This window comes from Ornithorhynchus anatinus, chromosome 3, assembly GCF_004115215.2.
Source record: "Ornithorhynchus anatinus isolate Pmale09 chromosome 3, mOrnAna1.pri.v4, whole genome shotgun sequence".
Taxonomy (NCBI): Eukaryota; Metazoa; Chordata; class Mammalia; order Monotremata; family Ornithorhynchidae; genus Ornithorhynchus; species Ornithorhynchus anatinus.
The window spans coordinates 47,867,945-47,895,779 of NC_041730.1; the positions used below are offsets into that span (position 1 = coordinate 47,867,945).

General features: G+C 45.7%; 1 protein-coding gene across 1 annotated transcript in view; it reads right to left on the reverse strand.

Annotated features, from left to right (window-relative positions):
• Positions 1–6,538: 6,538 nt before the first annotated feature.
• Positions 6,539–27,835, reverse strand: part of KIF11 (kinesin family member 11) — a 41,652-nt gene continuing 20,355 nt past the window's right edge. The window contains exons 10-22 of the mRNA XM_029061519.1: positions 27,602–27,690; positions 24,721–24,808; positions 23,847–24,035; positions 22,161–22,368; positions 21,262–21,434; positions 19,597–19,722; positions 19,372–19,515; positions 17,871–18,010; positions 15,472–15,751; positions 13,536–13,758; positions 12,416–12,567; positions 10,262–10,402; positions 6,539–6,871 (exon numbers count right to left, since the gene is read on the reverse strand). Coding sequence (XP_028917352.1) covers positions 6,737–6,871; positions 10,262–10,402; positions 12,416–12,567; positions 13,536–13,758; positions 15,472–15,751; positions 17,871–18,010; positions 19,372–19,515; positions 19,597–19,722; positions 21,262–21,434; positions 22,161–22,368; positions 23,847–24,035; positions 24,721–24,808; positions 27,602–27,690 — 2,088 coding nt within the window. The 3' untranslated portion in view covers positions 6,539–6,736. The remainder of the gene's footprint in view (positions 6,872–10,261; positions 10,403–12,415; positions 12,568–13,535; positions 13,759–15,471; positions 15,752–17,870; positions 18,011–19,371; positions 19,516–19,596; positions 19,723–21,261; positions 21,435–22,160; positions 22,369–23,846; positions 24,036–24,720; positions 24,809–27,601; positions 27,691–27,835) is intronic.

Below are 27,835 nucleotides of genomic sequence, written 5' to 3' on the forward strand. Positions count from 1 at the left end.
CATTGGTATCTCTGATTAAAATATTGTTAGCAAATTTGCGTAGGCAGAGTTTTACAATTCTTCCAGGGACCCAGGCCTAGTTCTTTTTAAGATTCTGGAAAGATTTCACGATTCCCTCGTGCGGTCTGAAAGCCCGGTTTGGCCAAGGGCTCTGCTGGCTTCTCAGTCTAAGTACTTCAACAAAGTGGCCTCTTAGCGCAGTCTCAGAAAATAATCAAGCCCAATATTTACACGGTTGTCCTTTGTACTTGAGGAAAAACGCCACTGAAGCCTTGGAGATGTGTGTGGTTGAAGCTGACCAACCCACATCCTGGAAACATTGTGCACACACAAAGACTGACCACTGGGAACCCCTCCTGTCCATCATCAATGGCTTTCCCTCCCAATATGCTCTGTGCCCTAAATAATAATAATAATAATAATGTTGGTATTTGTTAAGTGCTTACTATGTGCAGAGCACTAGGCGCTGGGGTAGATACAGGGTAATCAGATTGTCCCACGTGAGGCTCACGGTCTTAATCCCCACTTTACAGATGAGGTAACTGAGGCACAGAGAAGTGAAGTGACTTGCCCACAGTCACACAGCTGCCAAGTGGCAGAGCCGGGATTCGAACCCAAGACCTCTGACTCCCAAGCCCGGACTCTTTCCACTGAGCCACACCTAAAGGACTGTGAGGGATTGAAACGGTCCGTTGACCGCTGGAATTTATTTAGGACTCACTGTAAGCGTTTGGAAAAGTGCGGTGAAATAAGTAGACATGATCCCTGCTTTCAAGGAGCCTTCATTCCAGAGGGAGGAGACAGATTCTAAAATAAATTGCAGATAGAAGGAAGTAATAAGAGGAAGTAATAAAGGGAGTGTGTGAGTACTCAAGTGCTTAGTTGGCATGAAACCGCTAGGGTGGCAAGTCGTGGGTGATAGCAGTCGGGGAATGAGAGATCAAGCAGGGAAGGCTTCCCGGAGGAGATGGGCTTTCAGAGGGTTTTGAAGATGGGGAAAACAGTGATCTTTTAGATGGGAAAGGGTGTGGAGTCCTAGGTAGGAAGGGAGGGAACAAGAGGTCGGCTGTGGGAGGGGGGAGAAAGAGGAACAGAGAGCGTGTTGGATTAAAAGGAACCAAGCGGACAAGCTGGAGCGTCCAGGGAAAAGAGTGAGGATTGGTAGGGGGGAGAGAGCTTGATTGAATGTCTCAAAGAAAGAGTTTCCGCTTGATGTAGAAGTGGACGAGCAACCATTAGAGGGTTTTGAGGAGGGGGGAAAAGGGTTCCAATGGATGGCCCGTTGTTGGGCAGGGATTGTCTCTATCTGTTGCTGAACTGTACATTCCTAGTGCTTCGTACAGTGCTCTGCCCACAGTAAGCGTTCAATAAATACACCTGAATGAATGAAATGGTATTTGAGAAAAACGACCAGGGCACAGAGTAAATTATGGATCGGAGGGAGGAGAGGCAGGAGGCGGGGACGTCGGCGAGGAGCCTGATGCAGTAGTGGAGACAGATTATGACAGGTGCCTGAATTATTCAGTCATTCAATCGTATTTACTGAGTGCTTACTGTGTGCAGAGCATTGCACTTGGAAAGTACAATTCAGCAACAGAGACAATCACTGCCCCCAAAGGGCTCACAGTCTAGAAAGGGGGGAGGCAGATATCAAACAAGAAACCAGGCATCAAAAGCATCAATATAAATACAATTATAAATATATACACATCATTAATAAGATAAATAGAATAATAAGTATGTACATATATATGCACGAGTGCTGTGGGGCGGGGAGGGGGTTAGAGCAGAGGGAGGGAGTCAGAGCGATGGGGAAGGAAGGGGGAGCAGAGGAAAAGGGGGGCTTAGTCTGGGAAGGCCTCCTGGAGGTGGTGAGCTTTTAGTAAGGCTTTGAAGGGGGGAAGTGTGCTAGTTTGGCAAATGTGAGGAGGGAGGGTGTTCCGGGCCAGAGGTAGGACAAGGGCCAGGGGTGGAAGGCGGGACAGGAGAGGACGAGACCCATCGAGGAGGTGAGCGGCAGCAGAGGAGCGGAGTGTGCGGGCCGGGCTGAAGAAGGAGAGGAGGGAGGTGAGGTAGGAGGGGGCAAGGGGATGGACAGCTTTGATGGCAAGAGTGAGGAGTTTTTGCTTGAAGCGAAGGTTGACAGGCAACCACTGGAGGTTTTTGAGGAGGGGAGTGACAGGCCCAGAGCCTTTCTGTAGAAAGAGAATCCGGGCAGCAGAGTGAAATGTAGATTGAAGTGGGGAGAGACAGGAGGTTGGGAGATCAGAAGGGATGCTGATGCAATAATCCAGTGGGGATATGATGAGTGATCGTACTAGCGTGACTGAATTAACATGGTGGCCTTTTGTATGAAGAGGAAGGGGAGGATCCTGGAGATGTGGTGGAGAAAACTCATAGGATTGGGAGCAGACTGAATAAGGGCTTCAAGGAGAGGAAGGAGTCAAGGATAATGCCAAGTTTATGTGCTTGACCTATCCTCCCTGTCTTACAAGCATTGTCTTGAAGTCCCCCTCCCATATAACCCACATATTCAATCCTGTAGGTGCTACCTTCATAACATCAAGCACGGGCTTGGGAGTCAGAGGACGTGGGTTCTAATCCCGACTCCGCCACTAGTCTGCTGTGTGACCCTTGGGCAAGTCCCTTCACTTCTCTGTGCGTCAGTTACCTCATCTGTAAAACGGGTATTCAAAGTGTGAGTCCCATGTGGGATAACTTGATTACCCTGAATCTACCCCAGCGCTTAGAACAGTGCTTGGCACATTGTAAGCGCTTAACAAATGCCATCATTATTATTATTATAACATTGCTAAACCCTGCCTTTACTGCATCGGCAGCCCCACGTGGGACAACCTGATTATCTTGTATCTACCACAGTGCTTAGAACAGTGCGTGGCACATAGTAAGCGCTTAACAAATATCATCATGATTATCCTCCTACTACAGCCCAGCCTACACTTTGCTCCTCTAATAGCAATTTGCTCACTGTGCCCTAATCTCTTCCATCTTGCTGCTGACCCCTTTCCTACATCCTTTCTCTGGCCTGGAACTCCCTCCCCCTCCCTATAAGCAAGACCACTCCTTCCCCCACCTTCAAAGCTTTATTAAGGTCACACATCCTCCAAGAGGCCTTCCCAATGAAGCCTTCTCTTTTCCTGCTTCCTCTCTTATGCATCATCTATGTACTTGGATCTGTACTCTTTGGGCACTTGATATTCACCCCACCCTCAGCCCCACAGCATTTATATACTTACTTGCAAATTATTTATTTATATTAAAGTTTTAGACCATCAACTCATTCTGGATAGGAAATGTGTCTATCAACTCTGTTATATTGTAACACTCAGGACATAGCAAGCACTCAATAAATACGATCGAATAACCGAATGTTGTACTCTCCCAAGTGCTTATAGTGCTCTATTGATTGATCTGTCCCCTCTCAAATCTGACAGAACAATCAAATCAATGGCATTTACTTATTTATGGTATTTGTTAAGCGCTTACTATGTGTCCAAACAGTTCTAAGCACTGGCATACCCTCATGTTAATTAGGTCAGACACAGTCCCTGCCCCACATGGGGCTCAGCCTAAGTAGGATAGAGAACAGGTATTTAATCCCCATTTTACAGTTGAGGAAATTGAGGGACAGCGAAGTTAAGTGACTTGCCCAAGATCGAACAGCAAGTAATTGGCAGAGCTGGGATTAGATCCCAGGCCCATGCTCTTTCCACTAGGCCACGCTGCTTCCCTTGAGCACCTCTCTGCGCAGGGCACTGTGTCAAACACTTGGGTGAGAATAATGAGGTTGGAAGATACAATCCCTGTTAATATTATCTTTATTTTTATGTCTGTCTCCCTTGTCAGAAGGGAAGAAATACATCACCTGCTTGTTTTGAACTTCCCAAGCATTTAGTTCAATGCTTGCACTTAGTAAGTGTTCTAACAGCACACTCAGTCAACCATATTAATACAACACTTTGTGCAAAGCACTGTACTAAGGACTTGGGCGAGTGCAATAGAGTTAGTAGACATGATCACAGCCCTCAAGAAACATAAAATCAAGTAGGAGAGACAGATGCTAAAATAAATTACAGGTAGAGTGAAGCCTTCAAGTGTTTAGATATGTTCCAAAGTCTTGGCGGTGGGGGTGGGGGGGAGAACAAAGCTGAGTATGTGCTTACAGATAGACTCAAATGCCTAGGTAAAGTAATATGGAGGTGAATAAGGTGGGGAAATGAGAGATTAGCCAGGGAAGGCTTCCTGGAGGAGATCTGTAGTAGAGCTTTGAAGATGGGGAAAGCAGTGGTCTGTTGGATGTGAGGAGAGGGAATTCCAGGCAGGAGGAAGGAAGGAGTAAGAAGCCGAGGGCAAGAGAGATGAGCACAAGGCACAGTAAATAGGTTGGCAATAAAGGAACTAAAGGGTAGGAGTTGGGCTGCAGTGGGAGAAGTGTGAGGAAAGGTAGAGGGAGAGAGAGCTGATTGAGTGCCTTCAAGCCATTGATGAGGAGTTTCTGATTGACGTGGAGACGAACAAGCAACCATAGAAGGTTTGTGAGGAGTGGAGAAACCTCAGAATGGTTTAGAAAAATCATATGGGCAGCAGATAGGAAAGGCTGGTGGCAGGGAGGGTTAGCAAAGAAGTTAATGCAGGAGGGGAGTCAGGATATGAGAAATGCTTGAACCAGTTTGGTGGCAGGGTGGATGGAGATGAAGGGAATAGACGTTCGAGAGGCTGTGAGGAGAGGGCTGACAGGATCTGGCGACCACCTGAATATGCAAGTTGAGAGAGAGATGAGATGTGAGACAGGGAGGGTTGTGGGTCAGGTTGGTCTCGATAGCAAGAGGAAGTTGTGAGGAGGGGAAAGTTTAGGCGGGAAGATGAGGAATTGAATTTTGGATACGTTAGGTTTGCGGTGTCAATGGGGCATCCAAGTCAAGATGTCCGGAAGGCAGGAGGAAATGAGAGATTGCAGGGGTGAGGTGGGGGATGGAGTGGTAAAATTGGTAGTCAATAGTGTAGAGATGGTACTTGAAGCCTTGGGAGTGGATGAGTTTCCCAGGGGAGTGGGTAGAAGTGGAGGATAGAAGAGGACCCAGAATCAAGTCTGAGGGACTCCTACAATTAGAGGGTGAGAGGCAGAGGAGGAGCCAGTGAGACTGAACGGGAATGGCCAGAGAGGTTGGGAGGGAGTTGAGTTCAGGGGAGAAGGCAAAGTTGAAGATGTGGGTTTGTGATTCAAGAATCAGGAGGTAAGATAATGGTCTGGGATAAGTAGAGGGGGTCGAGAGACTGGAGATCTCTGGGGGGAGAGAAGACAGTTCTCTGGGGAAGAGGTGTACAGGAGAGAAAGGTGAGGAGGTTGTCATTGAAGAGTGAGATTTCAGAGCAGGTGAGATTAGAGATTGTTCAGCGATTACCAAAACAACTTTCAGGTAGCGAGGAAAAACTGGTATAAGGCAAACAAACATTTCCATGGGGTTAACTAGGGAGAACCACAGAACTTCGAAAAAAGGGCACAAACTAGCCAGCTGGAAGAAAGATTGTTTGAGGCAGGAAGAAAAATGGTATTGTCAGGTTGCAGGGATGGAAAATGTGACCTCCTTTCGGTCTTCCTTAGGGGAAGGTCTGAAATGATGGAGCCTAGACAGGTGATCAACGAAGAGCTGAGCAGTTGTCCCCCAGCACTTTGTGTAGAGGAATGTGAAAGCTCTGGGGTGAGGAGGGTAATTGAACCCCTGTAGGCTAGGTAGTTTGTAATGGATTTCTTTTTATAGTGTTCTCTGGAAAAGAAATGCTACATACTTGGATCACATTTTATATTCAGACAGGTTATTATGACTCACCAGGGTGTGTGGATGTTTCCAGGTGGAAAAAAAAGACCCAAGCCTGCAGCTGAGAAGAAAAATTGAAAATGTCCAGAAGGGTGGGTACCATCTCCAAGTTAACAAGGAGACCTCTAGAAAAGGGACGGGAGGAGAAACAGATGGACCCCAAAAGACCAATTTGCTTTTGAGGGTCTAATTGGAAAGCAAGGTGCTGATGAAATCTAGGCGAAGGAAGTTGCTGGGGGCACTACTGAAAACAGTTCGGGTCCTGGGAAGGGACAAACGTGAGTTTTTTTTTTTTTCTGGGGAGGTTGTGGGGGTGGTAGAGGGGAGAAAATAAGAGCAGAGGCCTGGAGAATATCCAGACATCTTCCCAGTGACCCTTGTGGCTTTTCTGGATGGGAGGAGAGCTATGGGGAACGCCAACATGTCACATGGCTCCATCGAGTCTTTTTCCAAGAATCAGTCCTCCAGGGTCAAGTGTTAGACCCTGGAAGCCCTAGGAAAGAAGACCCACTTTTTTCTAAAGGTCACTATCATTGTGGTATTTGTTAAGTGCTTTCCACTCGCCAAACATTGTACTTTGTGCTGGGGTAGACAGAAGATAATCAGGTTGGACACAGTCCCTGTCCCACATGGGGCTCCCCAGTCTGCCCCAGAGGATAAAAGGACAAGGGCTAAACTGTCAAGGGAGTTAATACCAAACATACAAGAGGAAGGTTTATTACATGTACATTCATTATAAAAAAAAATTCCAAATGATATTTTATACATTTATCATGACAACAGGAAATCAAGTTTGAAGTTCAGCTTTATGTTTAAGTTTGGAATTACAAGATCATAGACACAGGTAAGAAAGAAAGACCAGGAGTGACCAAAAAAAAAAAAGTTTGCAAGAGTCCAAGTTAATGATTATTTAGCTGGGTTCGCAGTGGAAACTTGGATTTGGGCACATATTGCTCCATCGTCTCTTCTCCTTTTGCCATTTCCAAGATGGCTACAGCTTTGTTTTCTTTATCCTTTTTGTGTGACTTTTTATGCTGTGGATTGAAGGAAGGAGAAACATATCACTACATTTGACCCTGAAAATTCAGTATTTCTCATTGTTTCTCAGTCTTTGGAGGTGGATCTGGAAACAGAAATTGGAATTACCTTCTCCCTTCCTCCGCTCTGAGGATCAAGCTAGGTGGGAATGACAATGATTTCCTATTCTTTCTCCTGTCCAGGAGAGGGACAAATGGACTTTTTTTGTGTATTTTCTTTTTAAAGGTATTTGTTATGGGCTTACTATGTTCTGGGCACTGTATTAAGTCTTGCGATGTAAACTAGTCAAGTGGGACAGTCTATGTCCCACACGGGGCTCACAGTCTTAATCCTCATTTTACAGATGAGGTGGTCGAGGCACAGAAAAGTGAAGTGACTTGTCCAAGGTCACAGCAAACAAGTGGAGGAGCTGGGATTAGAACCCAAGTCCTTCTAGCTCCCAGGCCCATGCTCTACCCAACAGTTTCCAGAGTGGAAATAGTAATACTGCAATAATAATAAGAAGTGTGGTATTGTTAAGCGCTGACTATATGTCAAGAATTATCCTAAGTGCTGGCATAAATACAAGACAATCAGGTCAAACACAGTTCCTGTCCTGTTTGGAGCTCCCCATAGCAACCCCACAGCCACTCTCTTTGAAATCGATCCAGCTGGTTTCCACTTCCTCTATGCACACAGGGCTGAGGGTCACCCACAGCCCAACCTACATCCAGTCCAACCCTCACCAAACACCTGGACTCCTCTGCCACCTCCCGCTCCAGCCCCCTGGCCACTTCGCTGCTCTTAGTGTATCATCTGCGTGGGGCAGAGGGAAGTACTGCTCCTCGCAGGCAGCCCTGACTGACGTGTTTTATTTTATTTTTAAAGATAAGGGGCTGAGACTCGTGGTCGACTTGAGGTTTTTGCTTTCTCTGAGATTGAAACGCCATTCCCCGGTTAAAGCTGACCTCTCCAAAGAGGGAGCCCTCTCCCTTGCTGATAAGGTACCAGATCAATAAACTACGTTGAAGGCGATGATGGGAACGAAAAGATCCGCAGACGGTTGAGCAGAATACCAACGAGGGCGGGGAATTGAGACTAGCCCAGAAATGGCTGTCAGAAAATACGGCGCGTACGTGTTTCTCACAGTTGAGTTGCCCTTAACTAACTCTTGGTGTTTCTCCACCCATTGCAGTAGGCTCCCTTAGCTAATAATAATGGGGTTTGTTAAGGGCTTACTCTCGGCCAAGCACTGCACTAAGCAGAGAGATAGATTCGAGATAATTGAGTCGGACACGGTCCTCGTCCCACTTGGGGCTCACAGGCTAAATAGTGGGGAGGCTGAATCCTGGGCTCAGACGTGGGGGTCTGGCTCACTGCATCCCTTCCGGCTAGGGATCCTGGAGGCCCAGGCGCCTGGACGAGCTCTATCAGTTATCAAAGGACAACTTGGCTACATGACTTCCTTCCCGAGGTGGGGGGTCAGGGAAAAAACGCATCCGAAATTCTCTCTACTCCAGAGGCACCTCTCCAGCTCCAAAGTCCTTGGAGGGTGAAGACAACATCTTTGGAGGAAAAAAAGCCTCCCCCAGAGTTACTGGCCCATATGAAATGGAATGGAATGGAATGGAAAATGGCAGAAACTGATCGGAAGAGGATGAAGTTCACTAATCAGTGAGTTCTTTCTCAACTTGTCATTAAGGAGGGGGAAGAAATGAAAAAATGGTGTGGTGGGGGAGTTTGCGGAAGGGTGCAAGACAAGTAGGTGGGGGGAGTGGACAAAGACGATAGTTGTGTTGAGGGGGACCATGAACGCTGAATCCCTAGAAAAGACGGCGTGAGAGAATGTGAAGGGCCGGGGGACTGGGGAGAGGTGAAAGAACCAGACTGGCTTCTTACTTTCCTGCTGACACCCGTAGGGTTTCAGCTGCAGCCTTGAATTGCTGCTCTCTGGGGCCTCTGCTCTTCTGTTGTTGCTTGGCTTTATTCTCCTCCGGGGAAGAAGGGAAAAGAAGGCAGGAGACGGTGAGGGGCCTGGTTGCTTCAGTGGTAGCAAGTTCCTGGGAGAGTCCATTGACCCTTAAGCTCCGGGGATGCCGGGGGTCAGCTCCCTTTTTCGGAAGAGGACGTGCGAGGCCTTCCAGAAGAGGGCCCGGGCTGTGGGATGCTTCGTCTGGACAAGTTTAGGAAATTCTAGGATGCCCTCGCCAAGCAAGCAATCTGTCTCTCTCAGATCCTGATCCTCGAGGAGTTAAGCCTATTCCCAGCGGGATACCGCATAAACACACTGGCGGTGCCGATGAAGGCGTGGTGACAGACCTATTGGTCCCTGACTGGCCATGGGGCTTAGGCCTCAGATGCCCGGACAAAAATTAAGGCAAGGCAGTCCCCGGTGTTATAGAGGAGCTAAGAGGAAGTGATGGGAATCTGAATATCTCAGCTTTGCTTCTTTCCTTGGGGACTCAGGCAGGCGCCTGGGGGCGAAGTGAAAAATTCCTACTGCTGTGGAGCGTGGGAAGAGTCCCATCGAATGTTCCCAGCAGCGTGGGGGATCAGAAGCTGGGCTTCCCTGCAGGCCCCATGGCCTGAGAATTGCAAGCTCCAGAGGTAAAGAACCTTAAGAACCTAGAGAAGCAGTGCAGTCTAGTGGATAGAGCACGGATTTGGGATTCAGAAGGACCTGAGTTTTAATCCCGACCCAGCTGCTTGTCTGCTATGTGACCTTGGCCACGGCCAAGAACTTCTCTGAGCCTGTTACCTCAGCAAGTAAAATGGGGATTAAGACTGTGAGGCCCATGTGGGACGGGGAGTCTGTCCAATTTGATTAACTTGTATCTTCCCCAGCACTTAGGAGAGTGCCTGGCACATAGTAAGCACTTAACAAATACCAGAAACAACAACAACAAAACAAACACTCAACTTCGCTCTGCCCCTTCATGAAAGGAGCCTCGCTGGATCCGCTAGTAAGTGGAGATGGGACCCAATCACCCCTTCCTCCACTGCAATTGATCCAACTTAAGTAGCTCGACCGAGCAATGAGAAATACGCTTTCTACCGTAAAGAACAGAAATCGAGGGCTGTGTTCCCGCAGACGGACAACCGAACACGCTCAGATGACAAGAGGGTTCCCTCCAATGCTGTATCCCACTCTATCCAAAGAGATTCAGGTTGGAGGAAGAATGTTCCCTAATTTCCTAACACAGTTCCAGTCAAAACCCAGACAAAAACGTTTTAGCCTAACTGAATATAAAATAAAACCCTACTAGACCTAGGTCAACGCAATGGGACAAATTTCTTTTCTGCAGGACTTTGGGGAAATTCTAATGTTGTAACTGGAAATCCTTAAAAGCCCAGTTTTCACTTCTTGGTAGGAATTAGAACTGGTCCAGTATTATCAGCAGAAATACCTGGAAAAACGGAACTCCTGCTTTGGCTTGATAACAGATGCTCACGTCCACAGATGATGTGTCACTGGGATTGTCGTGAACGGAGTCCGGAGCGAGCTTTCCTGCATCAGCTTCCGGCAGTAGTTTCCCAACCTCTGGATCCTAGAAAACGGCGAGTTCAAATGCTCATTTTACAGGTATTTACTGAGCTCCCCGAAGGTGTACTGAACACTTGAGGTTCCCTTTAAATGGATCCTGCCTTCAAAGGAGCTCAGCCATCCAGTGGAGGAGGTGTGAGATGCCCACATGCCTTTCAATTCATGAAATACAAGAATGAGCTGAGGGGGATGTAGGTGGCCAAAACTGCACTGGGAAGGAATGAATAAATGTGCCAGGCACTGTACTAAGAACTGGCATAGATACTTGTATTGATGTCTATCTCCCCTCTTCTAAACTGTAAGCCTAGTGTGAGCAGGGATTGTCTCTCTCTATTGCTGAATTATACTTTCCAAGCACTTAGTACAGTGTTCTGCACAAGGTAAATGCTCAATAAATACAACTGAATGAATACAAGCAAATCTGGTTTGTCAGAGTCCCTGCCCCAGATGGGGCTCTCTGTGTCTCAAACCCCATTTTATAGATGAGGTAACAGGCACAGAGAAGTGGAGTGATTTGCCCAAGGACACAGAGTAGACAAGTGGAGGAGCTGGGATGAGAAATTAAGCCATGTCCATGTTGCGGGGCTAGCATGTGGAGGAGGAGCTAAGGAAGAAGCTGAATGAATGAGCCAAGATTTAAGATGCAACTCAACCAGAGGGGGTGACTAGGAAGACGTGACCATTTTCCTGGTCGCCCTAACCCCTGGGGGCTACTGGGGGATTCTCATAAGCCCCTGCTCCAGCCGGGAAAAGATTCAAACAACAGCAGGTTGCCCTCAGTGTCGACTTCCAGGGCTCATCAGGGCGGGAGAGATGCCGCCACCCCCGCGTATGAACAGGACTCCCATCAGTAAGCCCATCAAAGGGCAGAGACTGTCTCTGTCTGTTACCGATTTGTACATTCCAAGTGCTTAGTACAGTGCTCTGCACATAGTAAGTGCTCAATAAATACTATTGAATGAATGAATGAATCAGCCTCCGCTCCAGCCCGGGAAGGACGGACCGCTGGCAGCCGCGATGCCTTTTCAACTTTTAGAAAGGGGAGAAAGGTCACTGCTGCAACTGCAGAGCTCTGAGGAGCCAGAAATCTCGCTGCTCTTTTTATATTTACCAACATTAATTGACTGCTTACTGTGTGCAAAGCACTGTGCTAAGCACTTGGGAGGGTACAACAGTTGTTATGCATGGTCCCTGCCCACAGAGAGCTTACAGTCTAATGGGGTTTAGTTACATGTCTTTAGCTAACTCCTCCCCACCCACCTTCTTATTCTTAGATTATAAGCTCCTTGGAGGTCAGGGCCATGTCTAACTCTCATCCGGACAGTCCTTTCCCAGGAGGAAGTACTATGCTTTGCACAGTGTTTAATTTTATTGCTATACCTACTTCTAGGTATATTGATCCAGGGCCTTGGATTTCTCCTTGAGATCACTGATCACCTTAGAGAAGGTTGAGAGAAGGGGACACCTTTCCCATGGAAGGGACACCCAAGGTTTTCATATTAAAAAAGCAAATCACCCCACAAAACGAAATGAAAAGCACACATATGCCTTTAATGGGAAATTAATGGATATGAAATCCTGTCCTGCTGTTTTGAATTTCTACACCCAAATCACAGGACTGGGGGAAACGAATGGAAGAAAAGCATAGGCATACTATTTAATAGGATTGATTGTAGTATTTGTTAACAGTATGACCTGGTGGGAAAAGAACATGCTTGGGAGGCAGAGGATGTGGGTTCTATACCTGGCTCTTATGTGCCTACTGTGTGACCTTGGGCAAGTCACTTTACTTCTCTGTGGCTGAGTTCCCTCACCTGTAAAATGAGAACTCAACCCCCATTCTCCCTCTTAGATTGTGAGCCCCATGTGGGACAGGGATTGTATCCTAGTGTTTAGAACAGTACTTGACACATAGTAAGCATTTAAATACCATCAAAGAAGAAGCGTGGGGGATGTGTGGAGACAGAAGAAAAAAAGGAATAACCCATTTAGGAATTAACAAGTCCAACAACTTTACCTCAGTGGCGTCACCAGTGGTTCTTGCTGCGTTGTTCAGTGAGCTCAACAGCTCTGGCTGCTTTTCCCTCAACTGGCTCAGAAGAACATCCCGAGGCTCAGTCCTCTGCAGTGTGGCCGGGTACAGATAGTCCTTTCTCTGTGGAGTTGTACCTTGAACGAGTCGCAGCACATGAACAAATTCATTGCAGGTACGGAATGGTAATGATGGGATCTGTGAAGTGCTTACTATGTGGCAAGCACTATCCTAAGCACTGGGGCTAGACGCAAGTCAATCCGGTAAGACACAATCCCTGTCCCAGATGTGGCTCAAAGTCTCCGGAAGAGGGAGGACAAATCCCCATTTTACAGTTGAGGAAAGTGAGGAGTGAAGTGACTTGCTCAAGGTCACACACAGCAAGCAATTGGCAGAGCTGGGACGAGAACCCAGGTGTCCTGTCTTCCAGGCCTGTGCTTTTTCCACTCGGCCACACTGCTTCTATTCTTTCAACCCTCCTAAAGACACGGGAACCATCAGCAACGTTATCACCGGTCAGTTCTATGATCCATCCAGTTCAAGATTCTGTCTCTGACAGGGCCATGAAGGGGACGGAAGCAGTTTGCTGGTTACCTTCCGGAACCTCTGAAGGAAAAGATTGAACTCAAATTCAGATTTTACCAAGGTGCCCTTTGAGAAGCAGCATGGCCTAGTGGATAGGGCTCGGGCCTGGGAGTCAGAAAGACCTGGGTTCTAATCCCGCTCCGCCACTTGGCTGCTCTGTGACCCTGGGCAAGTCACTTCACTTCTCTGCGTCTCAGTTATCATGGGGTTGAAGACTGTGAGCCCCATGTGGGATAGGGACTGTGTCCAAACCGATTAGCTTCTATCTACCCCAGAGCTTAGTACAGTGCCTGGCGCATAGTGAGCGCTTAACAAATGCCACATATTGTTATTACTTAGAAAATAAAAGCGTCTCACTCTGGTTTCCGTAAACGAACTTTCCAAATAACAACATATTTTTTAATGGTATCTATGACAACCACAGGAGATGGGGCTGTGTCCAACCTGCTGAACCTTGGTGCTTAGATCCACGTTCAGCACAAAGTAAAGGCCTAATACATACTGCAATTATTTTTATTACCTGTTGGGACATCTTGCCTCAGATCCTGCTGCAGGAAGCAATCAAGCTTATTCAATCCAGTCTGAATGATCTCATTAAGTTCCAGTCTCTGGTCCACTTGTTTTTCCTTGTCTTTTGATATCTGATCGAGAAAGGAGTTGAGCTGGCCCTCTTCAACCACTTTCTGTCTATCTTCTTTCTCTGTGATTTTGGAAACTGAGGTGCTGCATCCATCGCTCACCACCTAGAGGACACACAAATGAGGTTCCCCGTTGGAATGAAAACAGCAGGGGCTTCCAACTTATGTTTTTATCCCCTTCGGGTTCCCCTAAGACAGAGGCAAACTGGCCTCCTTTTAGAAAGGGAAGTCGAGATCCAGAATTTTGCCCAAGTCACCCAGGAGAGCAGCAAGCTCATTCAATTAATCAATCGTGTTTATTGAGTGCTTACTACGTGCACAGCACTGTACTGAGCACTTGGGAGGGTAAAAAAGGCAGATACGTTCCCTTCTTACAGTCTAGAGCGGTAAGTAGATGTTAATATGAATAAGCAATTTATAGTATATAATTTGAAGATATTTACATAAGGGCTTGGAGTTGCGGGTGGGGAGAATATTAAATGTCTTAATGTCTAAAAAGATGAATAGATATAGGATTCCTGGGCACAGTTCAGGGAGTCAAAGTAGTCTGTCATTCATTCATTCAATAGCATTTACTGAGTGCTTACTGTGGGCAGAGCTGTGTACTAAGCGCTATGCTACGGAGAGTACAATACAACAATGAACGGACACATTCCCTGCCCACAGGCATACAGTTTTGGAGGCGGAGGCTGGAAGAGACATACATGAATATAAATAAGAGATATGTACATAAGTGCAGTGGGGCTGGGAGGGGGGGAAGAGCAAAGGGAGCAAGTCAGGGTGATGCAGAGGGGAGTGGGAGAAGAGGAAAGTTGGGGGGAGGGTTTAGTCAGGGAAGGCCTCTTGGAGGAGGATTTACCTTCAATAAGGCTTTGAAGGGGGGCAAAGTAATGGTCTGTTGGATTTGAGGAGGGAGGTGTGATCAGGCCAGAGGCAGGACATGGGTGAGGGGTTGACGGCAAGATATGGACTGGAGTGGGGAGACAGGAAGCTAGGAGGTCTGCAAGGGGCTGATCCAGTAATCCAGGAAGGATAGGATGAGTGACTGTATCAGTGTGGTAACAATTTGGATGAAGAGGAAGGGGAGGATTTTAGTGATGCTGTGAAGCTGATATCGATAGGATTTAGTGATGGGTTGAATGAGAGAGGGGAGTCAAGGTTAACACCAAGGTTGTAGGCTTGTGACACAGGAAGGATGGAGGTGCTATTTACAGTAATGGGAAAGTCAGGGAGAGGACAGGAGTTCCATTTTGGACACGTTAAGCTTGAGGGGACGGGAGGACATCCAAGTAGAGATGTCTTGAAGGCAGGAGGAAATGCGAGATTGCAGAGAGGGAGAGGTCAGGGCTGGAGATATAGATCTGGGTATCATCTGCATAGAGGTGGTAGTTGAATCCAGGGGAGCGAATGTGTTCTCCAAGGGAATGGGGGTAGATGAAGACTAGAAGAGGACCCAAAACTGAACCTTGAGGGACCTCCACAGTTAGGGGTTGAGAGGCAAAGGAAGAGCCCGTGAAGGAGACAGAGAATGAACAGTAAAAGAGATGAGGAGAACCAGGAGAGGACAGCATTGATGAAGCCAGAGTTGGATAATGTTTCCAAGAAAAGCAAGTCCTGGAGTACCATCCACTTCTGAGTTCGACAGTGCCACCCAGAGAGGTTAATCAGGGTCAATTCCATATGGGTACTGCGCCCGGGAATTCTGGATTGAAAATGCGAAATGCAAACTACTTGGGTTTTTACAGCTGAGAACAAGAACATTCAATTTCTTGGTAAGTATTTTCTCCAGAAATCAAGCGCCTGGGTACAAAGAATTACCATTTGTAAACTCTGAAGTTTTTCCTTCTTGTCCTTTAAGCAGGAGACCCTTTTATCGGAACTGTCAGCAATGATTGTGGTTGTAACTTCACACCATCGTTGGCTCTCTTGAGACACCTTTTTAAGGTTGCTGCTGACTTGTTCACAGTACTGGACAGACTCATCCACAAGCTTGATGTTTTCACTGTTTGCCTGTTGAAGTTCTTGTGAGAAGTCATTAGAAACAGCGAGAAAATTTAGGTGGTGAGTCTTTGAGCTGCTGATTATATCCTTCGTACGCCTGCAGGACAATGAAGAATCATCATTTGGTGAGCCCATCCAAACCGAAAAGATCCGTGACGTGCTAACATCCAAGGCCAGAGTCCACCATCAGCATAGGGGTGAGATCTGGATGACCTCGGGCTCATATGGTGGTCCCAGCCCGTACAACAAGCATGAGAATAACCACGGTGCGAAGGTGATCGATGCGCCAATGATACCTTGGATTTGTCTAGTGTTCTAATTTTCCCCCAAGTGCTCTGATATGCATCTCATTTTATCCTCTAGACTGTAAGCTCGCTGTGGGCAGGGAACATGTCTGCCCACTCTGCTATAATAGGATAGTACTATATCCCAGCCCACACACTTCACTCTAGTGCTAAGCTTCTCACTGTATCTCCATCTCATCTCTCTCACCACTGACCTCTCACCCATGTCCTGCCTCTGACTCCGAACACCTTCCCTCCTCATATGTGACAGACAATTACTCTCCTTGCCTTCAAAGCCCTATTGAAGGCACATCTCCTCCAAGATGCCTTCCCAGACTAAGCTCTCCCTTCCTCTTCACCCATTCTTTTCTGCATCACCCTGACTTGCTCTCTTTACTCACTCTCCTCTCCCCACAGCTTTTATGTACATATCTGTAATTTATTTATATTCACATCTGTCTCCCCACCTAGACTCTAAGCTCTCTGTGGGCAGGGAATGTGTCTATTTATTGCTGTATTGTACTCTCCCAAACAGTTAGTACTGAGCTCTGCACATAGTAAGTGCTCAATTAATTCAATTGACAGTCACTGGTATTTAGATGCTGGCAAGAATCAGCACCTACAATCAATCGGCCATCATTTAAGAAGTAACGGTATTAAATCTGAATTGAGGAAGACTGGCCTACTTGTTTGAATTCCAAATGAAAAGAAATCTGACCGCATGAAAAACTGAGAGAAGGTTCAAAGCTCAGCCAACTGATGGCTATCCAGAGGCGACTGCAAAGAGCTCAACTTCCAAACTCTTCTAGATCCCTTACTTCATTTCGGAAGAATTAGTTCACAGGCCAGCCTGCTGAGATGATCACTGCATCAGAAGCTGTAGCCACAAGGAGTCCATTGAGCAATTTCACCCATCCCCGGTCCCCTGCCTACAACTGTCAGGGTCAAATTCTCTCCCACTGATGCGAGAAGAGCAGAAGCCAAAATGGCAGCAAATCTGTAGAAACCGCTAGAACGCTGGCGGAGTAATGTGGCCTAGAAGAAACAGCCCAGGCCTGGGAGTCAGGTTTTAATCCCAGCTCTGCCTCTTGTTTGCTGTGTGTGACTTTGGGAGTGTAACTTAACTTCTCTGTGCCTCAGTTATCTTATCTGTAAAATGGGGGATTTGATACTTGTTCTCTCCCAATTTCGATTAAGTCCCATGACTGTGCCTGACGACTGTGCCTGACCTGATTAACCTGCATCTACCCCAGCGCTTAATACAGTGCTTGAGACATATAGTAAGCACTCAATACCACAGTCATCATTATCGTCAGCCAGGGTGAGACTGTATCTGTGAGTGTAAACGTCACTGAAAGAAAAATCTCTCATATTTAATCCACAAAATATAGTAGTGCACTGCTTCTGGTCCCCGGCCTTTTGGAGTACCACAGGATTAAATTCCAAACATCCTGGAGAATGTGAACTCCCTCTAGCAACCCATTATGGACAGCTTATCATAAAATTCATTCTAACCCCTCCTGTACCTACTGCTATTTTCTACCTGTATAAAGCCTTGTGGTAAAAGACACCTCGCACTTCTCACTCACTGGAGGAAGAAATGTTTCCTTTCATTTGTTTTTAGTCTACCATCTTCAAGCTTCAATCGGCGCCCTCTCTTCCTGACATACAGCCGTGACTAGTTTGCCTTGTCCACCACTTTTTGTGGTTTTGGAGACTTTTCATCAAGTTCCCTCTCATCTTTGGTTCTGAGTCCTCTAAATGCAATGGGCCAAATACTCCACAGAGAGCAATCCACATTTTCCATTTTTAACTAGCAACCTCCCATTCTCACCAAATCAAATACTCTTAGCAAAATTACTTAGGCTGAATTCTACCGATTAGTCACGAGATATATTGCCATAAATAAAATGGTGAAAAGTTTATGCTTACTGTGGTATGCTCTCTTGACCGGAACAAATTGGTTTCTGAATATTTCCACAGCTTTCTTCACAACTATTCAATTTCTCTTCAGATTCCTGAAGAAAGCTTTTCATTTGGCTCTGCATAGAAGCCATGAATTGGTGAAATTTCTGTTGATAAAAATGAAAAGATTCAATATGCATTCCGTTTGAACTCCTGTTAAAGATTCATAGTTATACAATGCAGTTGAGTCCTGGAGCTGCTGGACAGGGGAAAGTTTGTGAAAACAGCGTGGCCTACTGGAAAGAGCATGGGCCTGGGAGTCAGGAGGTCCTGGGTTCTAATCCTGACTCTGCCACGTGTGTGCTGTGTGACCTTGGGCAAGTCACTCCCTTTAGATTTCTCTCTTTAGATTGACAGTTCCTTGATGGCCTGGCTTGCTTCTGATGCCCTCCTGCAAAAAAGCACCACTCAGTGGGTGCTCAATAATTAGGATTAATGAGGAAGAGGAGGAGGGCTTTTACTTAGGCGACACAAAGGGCATTCGCTGGATTGTAGAGGAGAAGAGGGCAGTTAGACTATAGGGAGACAACTGGTGGAGACTGAAACAAGAGCCGGCCTTAGAGGAGTTGGCATTGTTCAGGCAATTACACACATTAAGGAAACGGTACTTTTTTATGTAATAATTTGTTTGTATAAGAAATGTTTTTATTCAAGGGGGCCAACTTTTCCTTTTGAGGTTTGGGGTGAGTGAGGAAGACAAGGAAAGGGAGTGGGAGGAAGAGGAGAGGGCTGCTTGATTGTGCCGCCCTGTGAGGTTTAAACCCAACGCCATGATCCTACGGCAGCCTTGTCCTCAGAGGATCATTTTGGGATGCCTGGAAATCGGGCATGTTTCGCATCCTCACCCATCTCCGGGGCCAGGGAGCAAGAGGAGCCTCTGGCCCAACCTTATCCACTAGCGTTAGTACAGTGTCTGGCACACAGTAAGCACCTAATACCACTCCCCTCACCCCCAAGACACACACACACAGTTACCAAAACCTTTGAATGCAAAGCTATCTGCGTTGGTTGGTTATCACTAACCAGTCAACACCCAGGACTAGAGAACAGTTCTGATTTTTGTGGGGCAGAGGGTGAAGGGGAAGATGAAAATAATTAATAATAATTACGGTATTTGTTAAGCACTTTTCTCTGCGCTGAGCACAGTTCTAGATCTCGCTGCCCATTTCTGAAAGTTCTCTGATGCTGGTATAACTCTGCTCTTTGCCTCCTGACCACGTGAGGAGACTCGCCCCTAATTCATTTCTCTCTCTCAACGTTGCTTCCGGTCTGCTGCGATAGATGTTTCTGTCCTTTCTATAAACACTCCATCCCCAACCCCATTTACTCAATATCGTCACTGTGGAAAGTGCTGTTGGTTTTGACACCATTAAAGCCAGCTAAAATTTCGGAGAATTTCTTGAATGCATAGGCTGGTTATGCTCTAAGCCCCCTTGCCTCCTCTTCTGACTCAGTACTGAGGGAATACCTTTATGGGCCTCAGGTTCTTGGACAAAATCTCGCAGTGTTGCTGGGCTTCAGCCAAAGAACAGACAGTAGTTTCCTCTAGTTCAAGGAGACGCTCACACAGAGTGTCATGGAAGACACTCGCTTCCTTTTTCTGCTCTTCAATCTATAAGAAAGAAACGGATTTGTTTTTTCTCTAGACGGTATTGTTCGTTGCAAGATTCTAGATAACTTCCTTGTGGGTTACCTTCTCTTGGACCTGACTGATCATCTTAAAAGAATCCTTTAAGCGACAGTTGAGTTCCAATATTGAGGTCACTATAGGTGAAATAATCATTTCCATTGATTTTTGCAGTCCGGTTTTATGGTCTTCCTGGGTTAAAAAAGGAGATAGAAAAGTTAGTGATCTCTATTTAGTATAATGGTATTAAATGCTTACTTTGTGTCAAGCATTGTTCTAAGTGCTAGGGTAAACACAAGGTAATCAGGTTGTCCCATACGGGGCTCACAGTCTTAATCCCCATTTTACAGACGAGGTAACTGAGGCACAGAGAAGTGAAGTGACTTGCCCAAAGTCACATAGCTGAGAAGTGGTGGAGCCAAGATTAGAACCCACGACCTCTGCCTCCCAAGTCCATGCTCTTTCCTCTAAGCCATGCTGCTTAGTGATCACCATCATCCTTATAAGTATTCACTGAGGGTTTAGTACAATGCTCTGCAGAGAATAAGTACTTGGGAGAGCATATTAGAGTTGGTAGACACACTCCCTGCCCACAATGAGTTTACAAGTCTAAAGCGGGAGACAGACATTAATATAAGTAATTTATAATGTATAATTTTAGATATCCACATAAATGCGGCAGGGCTGAGGATGGGGTGGCTATGAAATGCCCAAAAACCACAAATCCAAGTTGTAGATGATTCAGAAGGGAGAGGGACCTGGAGAAAAGAGGGCTTATTCAGGGAAGGCCTCTTGAAGGAGATTTGACAGTAAGAATAATGATTATAAGTAGAGGGTCTAGATAAATGTGGAGAATTTTTTTTTTTAAATACCTTATGCCCTAGTCATCTCAAACCCCCTTCTCCCTACCAAAGCGTCTCAAAAAGAAACTACCACTGAGAGTTACCAGAACTTCCATTTCAGAACTTCAGAGGAACACAAAGTCTGAACTGCCAACAATTTTAGAATGCCCCAGAGGAATTTTCTAATGCAGTGGGTAAAGCCACCAGAGCCTGAACCTTTCTGGAGTTGACAATGTCCCAGGGGAGTTTGTTCAGGGGCTAAAGGTGGGCTGCAGCCTTAGAGAAAATGATTTCAGGGTTCCCAAGGAAAGAAAAAATGAAGTCAGAGAGAGTTCAAGTGGCTTCAAAAGGAATCCAACGACTATCCCCATGCACAAACATAAGAATAGCACAGAAGATGAAATAAAACACCCAGGTACTGCAGCACAAAGTAGACACACACACAAAAACCCCCACCTACAACAGAAATTAAAAAACAAAAAATCTGAAAAAGAAAATTTGAAATACTTTGGGAACTAGAGAAGGAGAAAAGAAAGTGGGAGTAGTTTTTTTAGGGGGAAGGAAAGGGTTGAATAGGTTTACAGAATAAGGTTAGAGGTTTCATTAGCTATTAAAATGAGTAAGAGGAGTCGGGGTAGAAGAGTGAGCTGGCCCCTGCCCTTCTATACGGCCTAGAGGTTATAAGGAAAATGTTTCTCGCATAATTTGCTTCTAATTCTAGAAAATCATGACTGAACTATGTTGGAAATAGAATCTCTTGAGACATTAGGGAAGGGCACACCAAGGCATTCAACCACCTTCAGTTACAAGGAATAGGCAGTCACAGCTCAGAGTTGCGGCTGAAACAGTTTTTAAGGTCGATTCAAATAAGGTCGAAAGAGTTACGAACAATCAGTTTCTGAAGAATATCTCGATTCTCAGCCTCCAAGAATGCCTCCTCCGACACTGCATCAGAAAACTGAGAAACACCTGTAGAAACCATTTCTGCAATTGACGTAAAAGATCCCAGTGCTATTTTTGTAATATCTTTCAGTGAAGATAGATGGGTAGTCATCTGGTTGCCTAGAAAAAAAGTGGAGACAACTTAAATAATAATAATAATAATGATAATAATGGAATTTGTTAAGCACTTACTATGTGCCAGGCACTGTAGTAAATTCTAGGGTGGATTTAAGCAAATCGGTTTGGACACAGTCCCTGTCCCACTTGGGGCTCAGTCTTAATCCCCATTTTACAGATGAGGTAACTGAGGCACAGAGAATTTAGGTGACTTGCCCAAGGCCACACAGCAGACAAGTGGCAGATCCAGGATTAGAACCCGTGACCTAGAGACAACCTTTTAGAGACAAGCTTAAACACACAACAAAGCAGTGACTTTAAATGTCCACAACGTGGCCAGGCCCTGTTCATTTGGTCAACTGAGGCTACAAACCTCCTGGATTTGTTCAGATGTCTCCTTCACCGCGAGTGTGGATGAGAAACCAGGCTGACCAGAGGAAGGGATATGAGGAGCCACTCTAAAGAACAAAATTTGGACGCAAAGAATGATTTACCATTGTCTGTCTGCTCCCAAAATGAGATCAGCGAATATCACAGCGTCACTTTTGCTGATGTGTAAAATTTCCTTTCCAAAGTTGGATTTATAATACTAATAATGATGGCATTTGTTGAGCACTTACTATGGGCAAAGCACTATTCTAAGCGCTGGATAGTTTTGATACCAGAGTGGGCCTCTAAAGCAATACAGGATTCCATCAGTTAGGGACTTCTCGGAACGTACAAACTTACCGATTAGTGTGGAGTACAAATCCAACATTCTTTCCTGTTTTGTACTGCCATCATTTACCAATGTGTGCAGGTCATTAAAGATGCTATTCATCTGACTTCCAAACACTTCCTGTGCTCTTGCGTTATGTTGATCAATCGCCTTTTTACGGTCCAGTTTTAAGTGGAGTCCTGACACGTCTTTCGTAGTTTCTTCAACTGTATTTAGCAACTAAGGGTGTGGGGAAAAGGCAAAAAAAGAAGCATAAGCCCGATATAGCAATCACGGTGGAGAAACGCAGCACATCACCAGTTGGAGTTAATCATTTGACCCAATATTGGAGTGGAAGAGGATGAGATGTTCATTTTTCTCCCACTCTTTTTCTAATGGTCCTTGTTAAGTGCTTACTAAGTGCCAGCTCAACAAAGCGCTTAACAAATGCCACTATTAGTTATTTATTGAGCATGTACAATGTGCACAGCACTAAGTACTTAGTACTGTACTCTCCCACATTAAAGCACTCAACAAATACTATTGATTGGAAGAGTACAGTGCAACCAAGTTAGCAGAAGTCCCCTCGCCACCATGATGGTACAGTCTAGGAGGATGTTTTTACTTCATGGCTACAAGAGCAACGTTTTTATGTCACCCTGCTACCTGATGAGTTTTACTGTAAACACCTAGAGGGTAGGATCTATATCTACTGCTTTGTAGAGCATCATGGGCAAAATAGGCACTTAAATTGCATTTTTGATAATGGACCTCTGGAAACTTTCAGTGTTAAAGGGAAGTTTGGCCACCTCGGTGTTGACCTACAGGTAAACACTGAGGAGAGACTGCAAGGGCAACTAGGCAACCAGCAGATGATGCCGATGTGCCTCCCACTGCCGTCTATCAATAACAATGGCAACAATAATAATAATGGCATTTGTTAAGCACTTACTAGTTGCCAAGCATTGTACTAAGCACTGCAGTAGACACAAGGTAATCAGGTCCCACATGGGGCTCACAGTCTAAGTAGGAGGGAGCAGAGTTTTGAATCCCCATTTACCAGATGAGAAAAATGAGGTACGGAGAAGCTAAGTGACTTGCCCAAGGTCACACAACAGGTTAAACATCAGAGCCAGGATTAGAATCCAGGTCCTCCAACCTCTTTCCACTAGGCCAAGCTGCTTCCCAAACAGATTTCCATGAAGATGAAGATAAATTAAGTGGTCTCTCCTCAGTGGATACAATCACTGGTATTTATTGAATACTTCCTGTGTACAGAGCAGCGTACTAAATGCTAGGGAAAGTACGATAGAATAAATAGATCCGCTCGATCCCTGCAACTTCTATGGCTTTACTGGTTCTCCCAAGAGGCATAGCCATTATTCTATAAAAGCTTTTAAGATTTTTAAGGAGACGCGAAGAGAAGTTTAAGACAGTGGAGAACGCAACGTCGAGAGCGAAAAATTAATGCCAGTAACTGTGCACCAGAGATTAGATTCCTGATCCCACCAAAAGTCAGAGACGAGAGTATTTTACAAGCTTCCCTTGGGTGAAAAATCTAGTACTGGATATACTCTATGGCCCGGTTAACCCCAATTACTAGCATTTTGCAAAGAAAATAATTTATAGATTCTTTTTTTCCTAGTCAAGCCTCTGAAGGCTTAAATGAAGCTTGCAAGCCATAATTTTGGAATGAGGAATAAAAACCCCAAACAAACCTGGCTGGCAGTTTCGTGAAGCTGCTCCTCTGTGTTTTCCAAAACTGTTGTCACATACTCCTCTTCAACAAGCTGTATTTTCGTTTCTTGCAAAGTTTTCTGAGTGTATTTAAGTTCCTTCTCCTTGCTTTGCAGGTCAGCTTTATACTGTTCCAGTTCATTTTTGTTATCTAGAAACAGTTCTGTGACCTAAGAACAAAGTAGTTAGAATTCAAACCAGGCACCTATACAGAAGAGAAAACCAATGTTACTACACCTTTATCATTTTTGCTCCCCGGATATTAAGCAATGGACGTGAGCCTCTCTGCACTGGGGTAAAATATCGCTGCCCAAGACCCTCTTGTTTTAAATCACCCAAGTACATTTGGGGGCACATTTACCTCCAGATTTTGTTGGCGACCCGGTGGCCACCATGTCACTTTCCAATTCCTCAGAGAATATGGCACCTGTGGCCAAAACCCCATCTATGCAGGGCTTAATTTTGTCAGTCGATCCTATTTATCGATCGCTTACTGTGGGCAGAGCACTGTTCTAAGAGCTTGGGAGAGTAAAATATAACAATAAACATTCCCTGCCCACAACGAGCTTACAGTCTAGAGGGGGACACGGGTATTAATATAAATAAATTATAGCTATGTACATAAGTGGTGTGGGGTTGGAAGGGGGGATGAATAAAGGGAGCAAGTCAGGGCAACGCAGAAGGAGTGGGAGAAGAGGAAAGGAGAGCATAATTTTATGTACAAGGAAATGGGCGGGGAGAAGAGATTTAGGCCATTAAAAGAAAGTGTACATTATGAAGAAAGAGAGAGCTGTTCAGGAAGACTTTCCAAGGTTTACATCTGGAACTGTGGCAAAACAGTTTCTATAGCCTTACCCTTTTTAGCTCTTCTTCCATAACACCAATTTTCTCCACATACTCGGTAATTTGCTCTTCCTGGACAGTCAGTTTTCCATTCATAGCCCTAGAAGAAACCCAAATTCACAATCATGTTATTTTCAGAATAATGCCAGAGAAAGAGAATCAAGTGATGAAGCAGGAATGATTTACAGTCTCAAGAAACAGAATTTTTATTAAGATCTTAAGCAGGTCTTGAATCTATATCTCCAGGAAAGTTAGTATCGTAGATTTAAGTATCAAAAAAGCAGTGTGTCTTAGCAGAAGGAGCATGGGCCTGGGAGTCGGAGGACATGTGTTCTAATCTTGGCTCTGCCAATTGCTTGCCGTGTGACCCTGGGCAAGTCACTCGAGTTCTCTGTGCCTCAGTTTCCTCAACTGTAAAATGGGGATTAAATATCTGTTCTCCCTTCTACTTAAGACTGTGAGCCCCATGTGGGATGGGATGGTGTCCAATCTGATTAACTGGTATGTATCACAGTGCTTAGAACAGTAATTGACACACAGTAAGCACTTTATTCATTCAGTCATATTTACTGAGCACTTACTGTGTGCAGAACATTGTACTAAGTGCTGGGGAGAGTATAATACAACAATAAAGAGAGACATTCCCTGCCCATAATGAGATTACTGTGTGGGGCGAGGGAGACAGACATTAATATAAATAAGTGCTGTGGGGCTGGGAGGGGGGATGAGCAAAGGGAGTGGGAGAAGAAGAAAAGAGGGCTTAGTCAGGGAAGGCCTCTTGGAGGAGATGTGTCTTCCATAAGGCTTTGAAGGGGGGAAGAGTAATAGTCTGTCAAATTTAAGTAGGGAGGGCATGCTAGGACAGAGAGGCAGGACGTGGGGCGAGGGGTCAGCTGCGAGATAAATAAGATCGAGGCACAGTGAGAAGGTTAGCACGAGAGGAGCTAAGTGTGAGGGCTGGGTAGTAGTAGGAGAGTAGCAAGGTGAGGTAGGACGGGGCAAGGTGATTGACTGTTTAAAGCCAAAGGTGAGGAGTTTTTATTTGGTGCAAAGGTAGTTGGGCAACCACTGAAGGTTTCTGAGAAGTGCGGAAACACGTCCTGAACGTTTTTTGTAGAAAAATCATCCGGGCAGCAGGGTGAAGTATGGACTGGAGTGGGGAGAAACAGGTGGAAGGGAGGTCAGCAAGGAGGCTGATGCAGTAATCCAGAAGGGACAGGACACATGATTGCATTAATGTGGTTGCAGTCTGGATAGAGAGGAATGGGTGGATTTTAGCGATGTTGTGAAGGTGGGACTGACAGGATTTAGCGATTATGTGGGTTGATTATGTGGGTTGAAAGAGAGAGGAGTCAAGGAGAATACCAAAGTTACAGGCTTGTGGGACAGAAAGGATGGTGATGCCATCTACAGTGATGGGAAAGTCAGAGGGAGGACAGGATTTCGGAGAGGAGGAGTTCTCATTTAGACATGTTAAGCTTGAGGTGACAGGAGGACATCCAAGTAGAGATGTCTCGAAGGCAGGAGGAGATCCAAGATTGCAGACAGGGAGAGAGTGGAGTGCAGGAGATGCAGATTTGGGAATCACCTGCAAAGAGGTGGAGGTTGAAGCCATGGGGGCAAATGAGTTCTCCAAGGGAGTCGGTGTAGATGGGGAAGAGAAGGGGACCCAGAACTGAACCTTGACAGGTAGGGGATGGGAGGCATTTGGAGGGGAATGGTAGGAGGGAGATGGGGAGAAAACTGCACACGTCCAGTACCACTGTGTGATTGATAGTGAGCACGTTCAAGGCCCCAAGCCACCCCCAAGGGGTTAGTTGAGTGCCAATCACCTGTCCTGGAAAGGTTGGAATCTAAATAACCCAGAATATGTCAAGGCGACAGTGGCTGGAGTGGTTTGCGATCAGGCTTTACACAGGAGGGACAAAACCCCTTGAAGCAGTCTCGTGTCTGATCTCCTCAGAGCCCTAATGGTGTGACATGACTATGGATGATGGGAAGTTGAAGATTTGCAAAAACATTATTTTCATGCAGTAGTGTGGTTGTTTTTTTTTAATGGTATTTGTTAAGCACATACTATGCGCCAGGAACTGTACTAAGCACTGGGGTAGATATAAGTTAATCATATTGGACACAGTTCATATCCCACATGGGGTTCATCGTCTTAATCTCCATTTTACAGATGGGGGAACCGAGGCACAGAGGAATGAAGTGACTTGCCCAAGGTCACACAGCAGACAAGTGGCTGAGCAGGGATTAGAACCCAGGTCCTTCTGACTTCCAGACTCAGCCTTTATACACTTAGGTCCCACTGCTTCTCGGTCTTGCCTGCCAACTTGAGTCTTCAGGTTCCTGGGTCAATTCTAATTTCCAGGGCTGCCTTAAGCATGATCCTGCCTAGAGATTATGAGCCCTCTCACTCTAGGAGGAGTGACAATATTAGGGGTTTATGTACAGAGCACTGTGCTAAACACTGGGAGAAAATACACAGGTGGGAATTAAACACAGTCCCTGTCATTCTAAGAAGAATATCAACTGCTGTCCCTCACTCTCTGCTTTAAAGACGAATATCTAAAACCTTACAAAACTGCAGAAGTACAGGTAAAATCCCTTTTCTCTAGAAAACAAGCCTCGGCACTGGCCACGGACTTCATTTTTCCCAGTTCTTTGCTCCCAGTGCCAAACCTGGGATCCTAAAGTACTGACCCCCGTCTCTTGAAGGCTGGGCAGGGCAGAGCGCCAGAAAGTCTCCAGAATAGTTTCAAGCCAACCCATTCCAAGGGGATTTCTCAGGAATTTCTCCAAAGTGTTTCATAATTCGAAGCCTTATTTCTGCCAGCCCCTTGCTCTCGGAATGAAATCTCTTTTAATACTATTTTCTGGCGGGACTTACTCATAGCTTTCAACCGAAATGTACATTCCATTTTTCTCTCTGGCAGCAGTGAGGTCTCGTTTCAACCGCTCTATTTCTTCTGTGTACTCCTATAAAAAGAGACGGAGAGGGTTTGGCTGTTGAGTTTGATGCATTTCAGATAACACACTCAAGATTTGGTAAACCAACCGACCTTGTGAGCCTGCCCAATTTAACCAGATCATTTGCTAGTTAAAAATACACTTAAAACGAAAG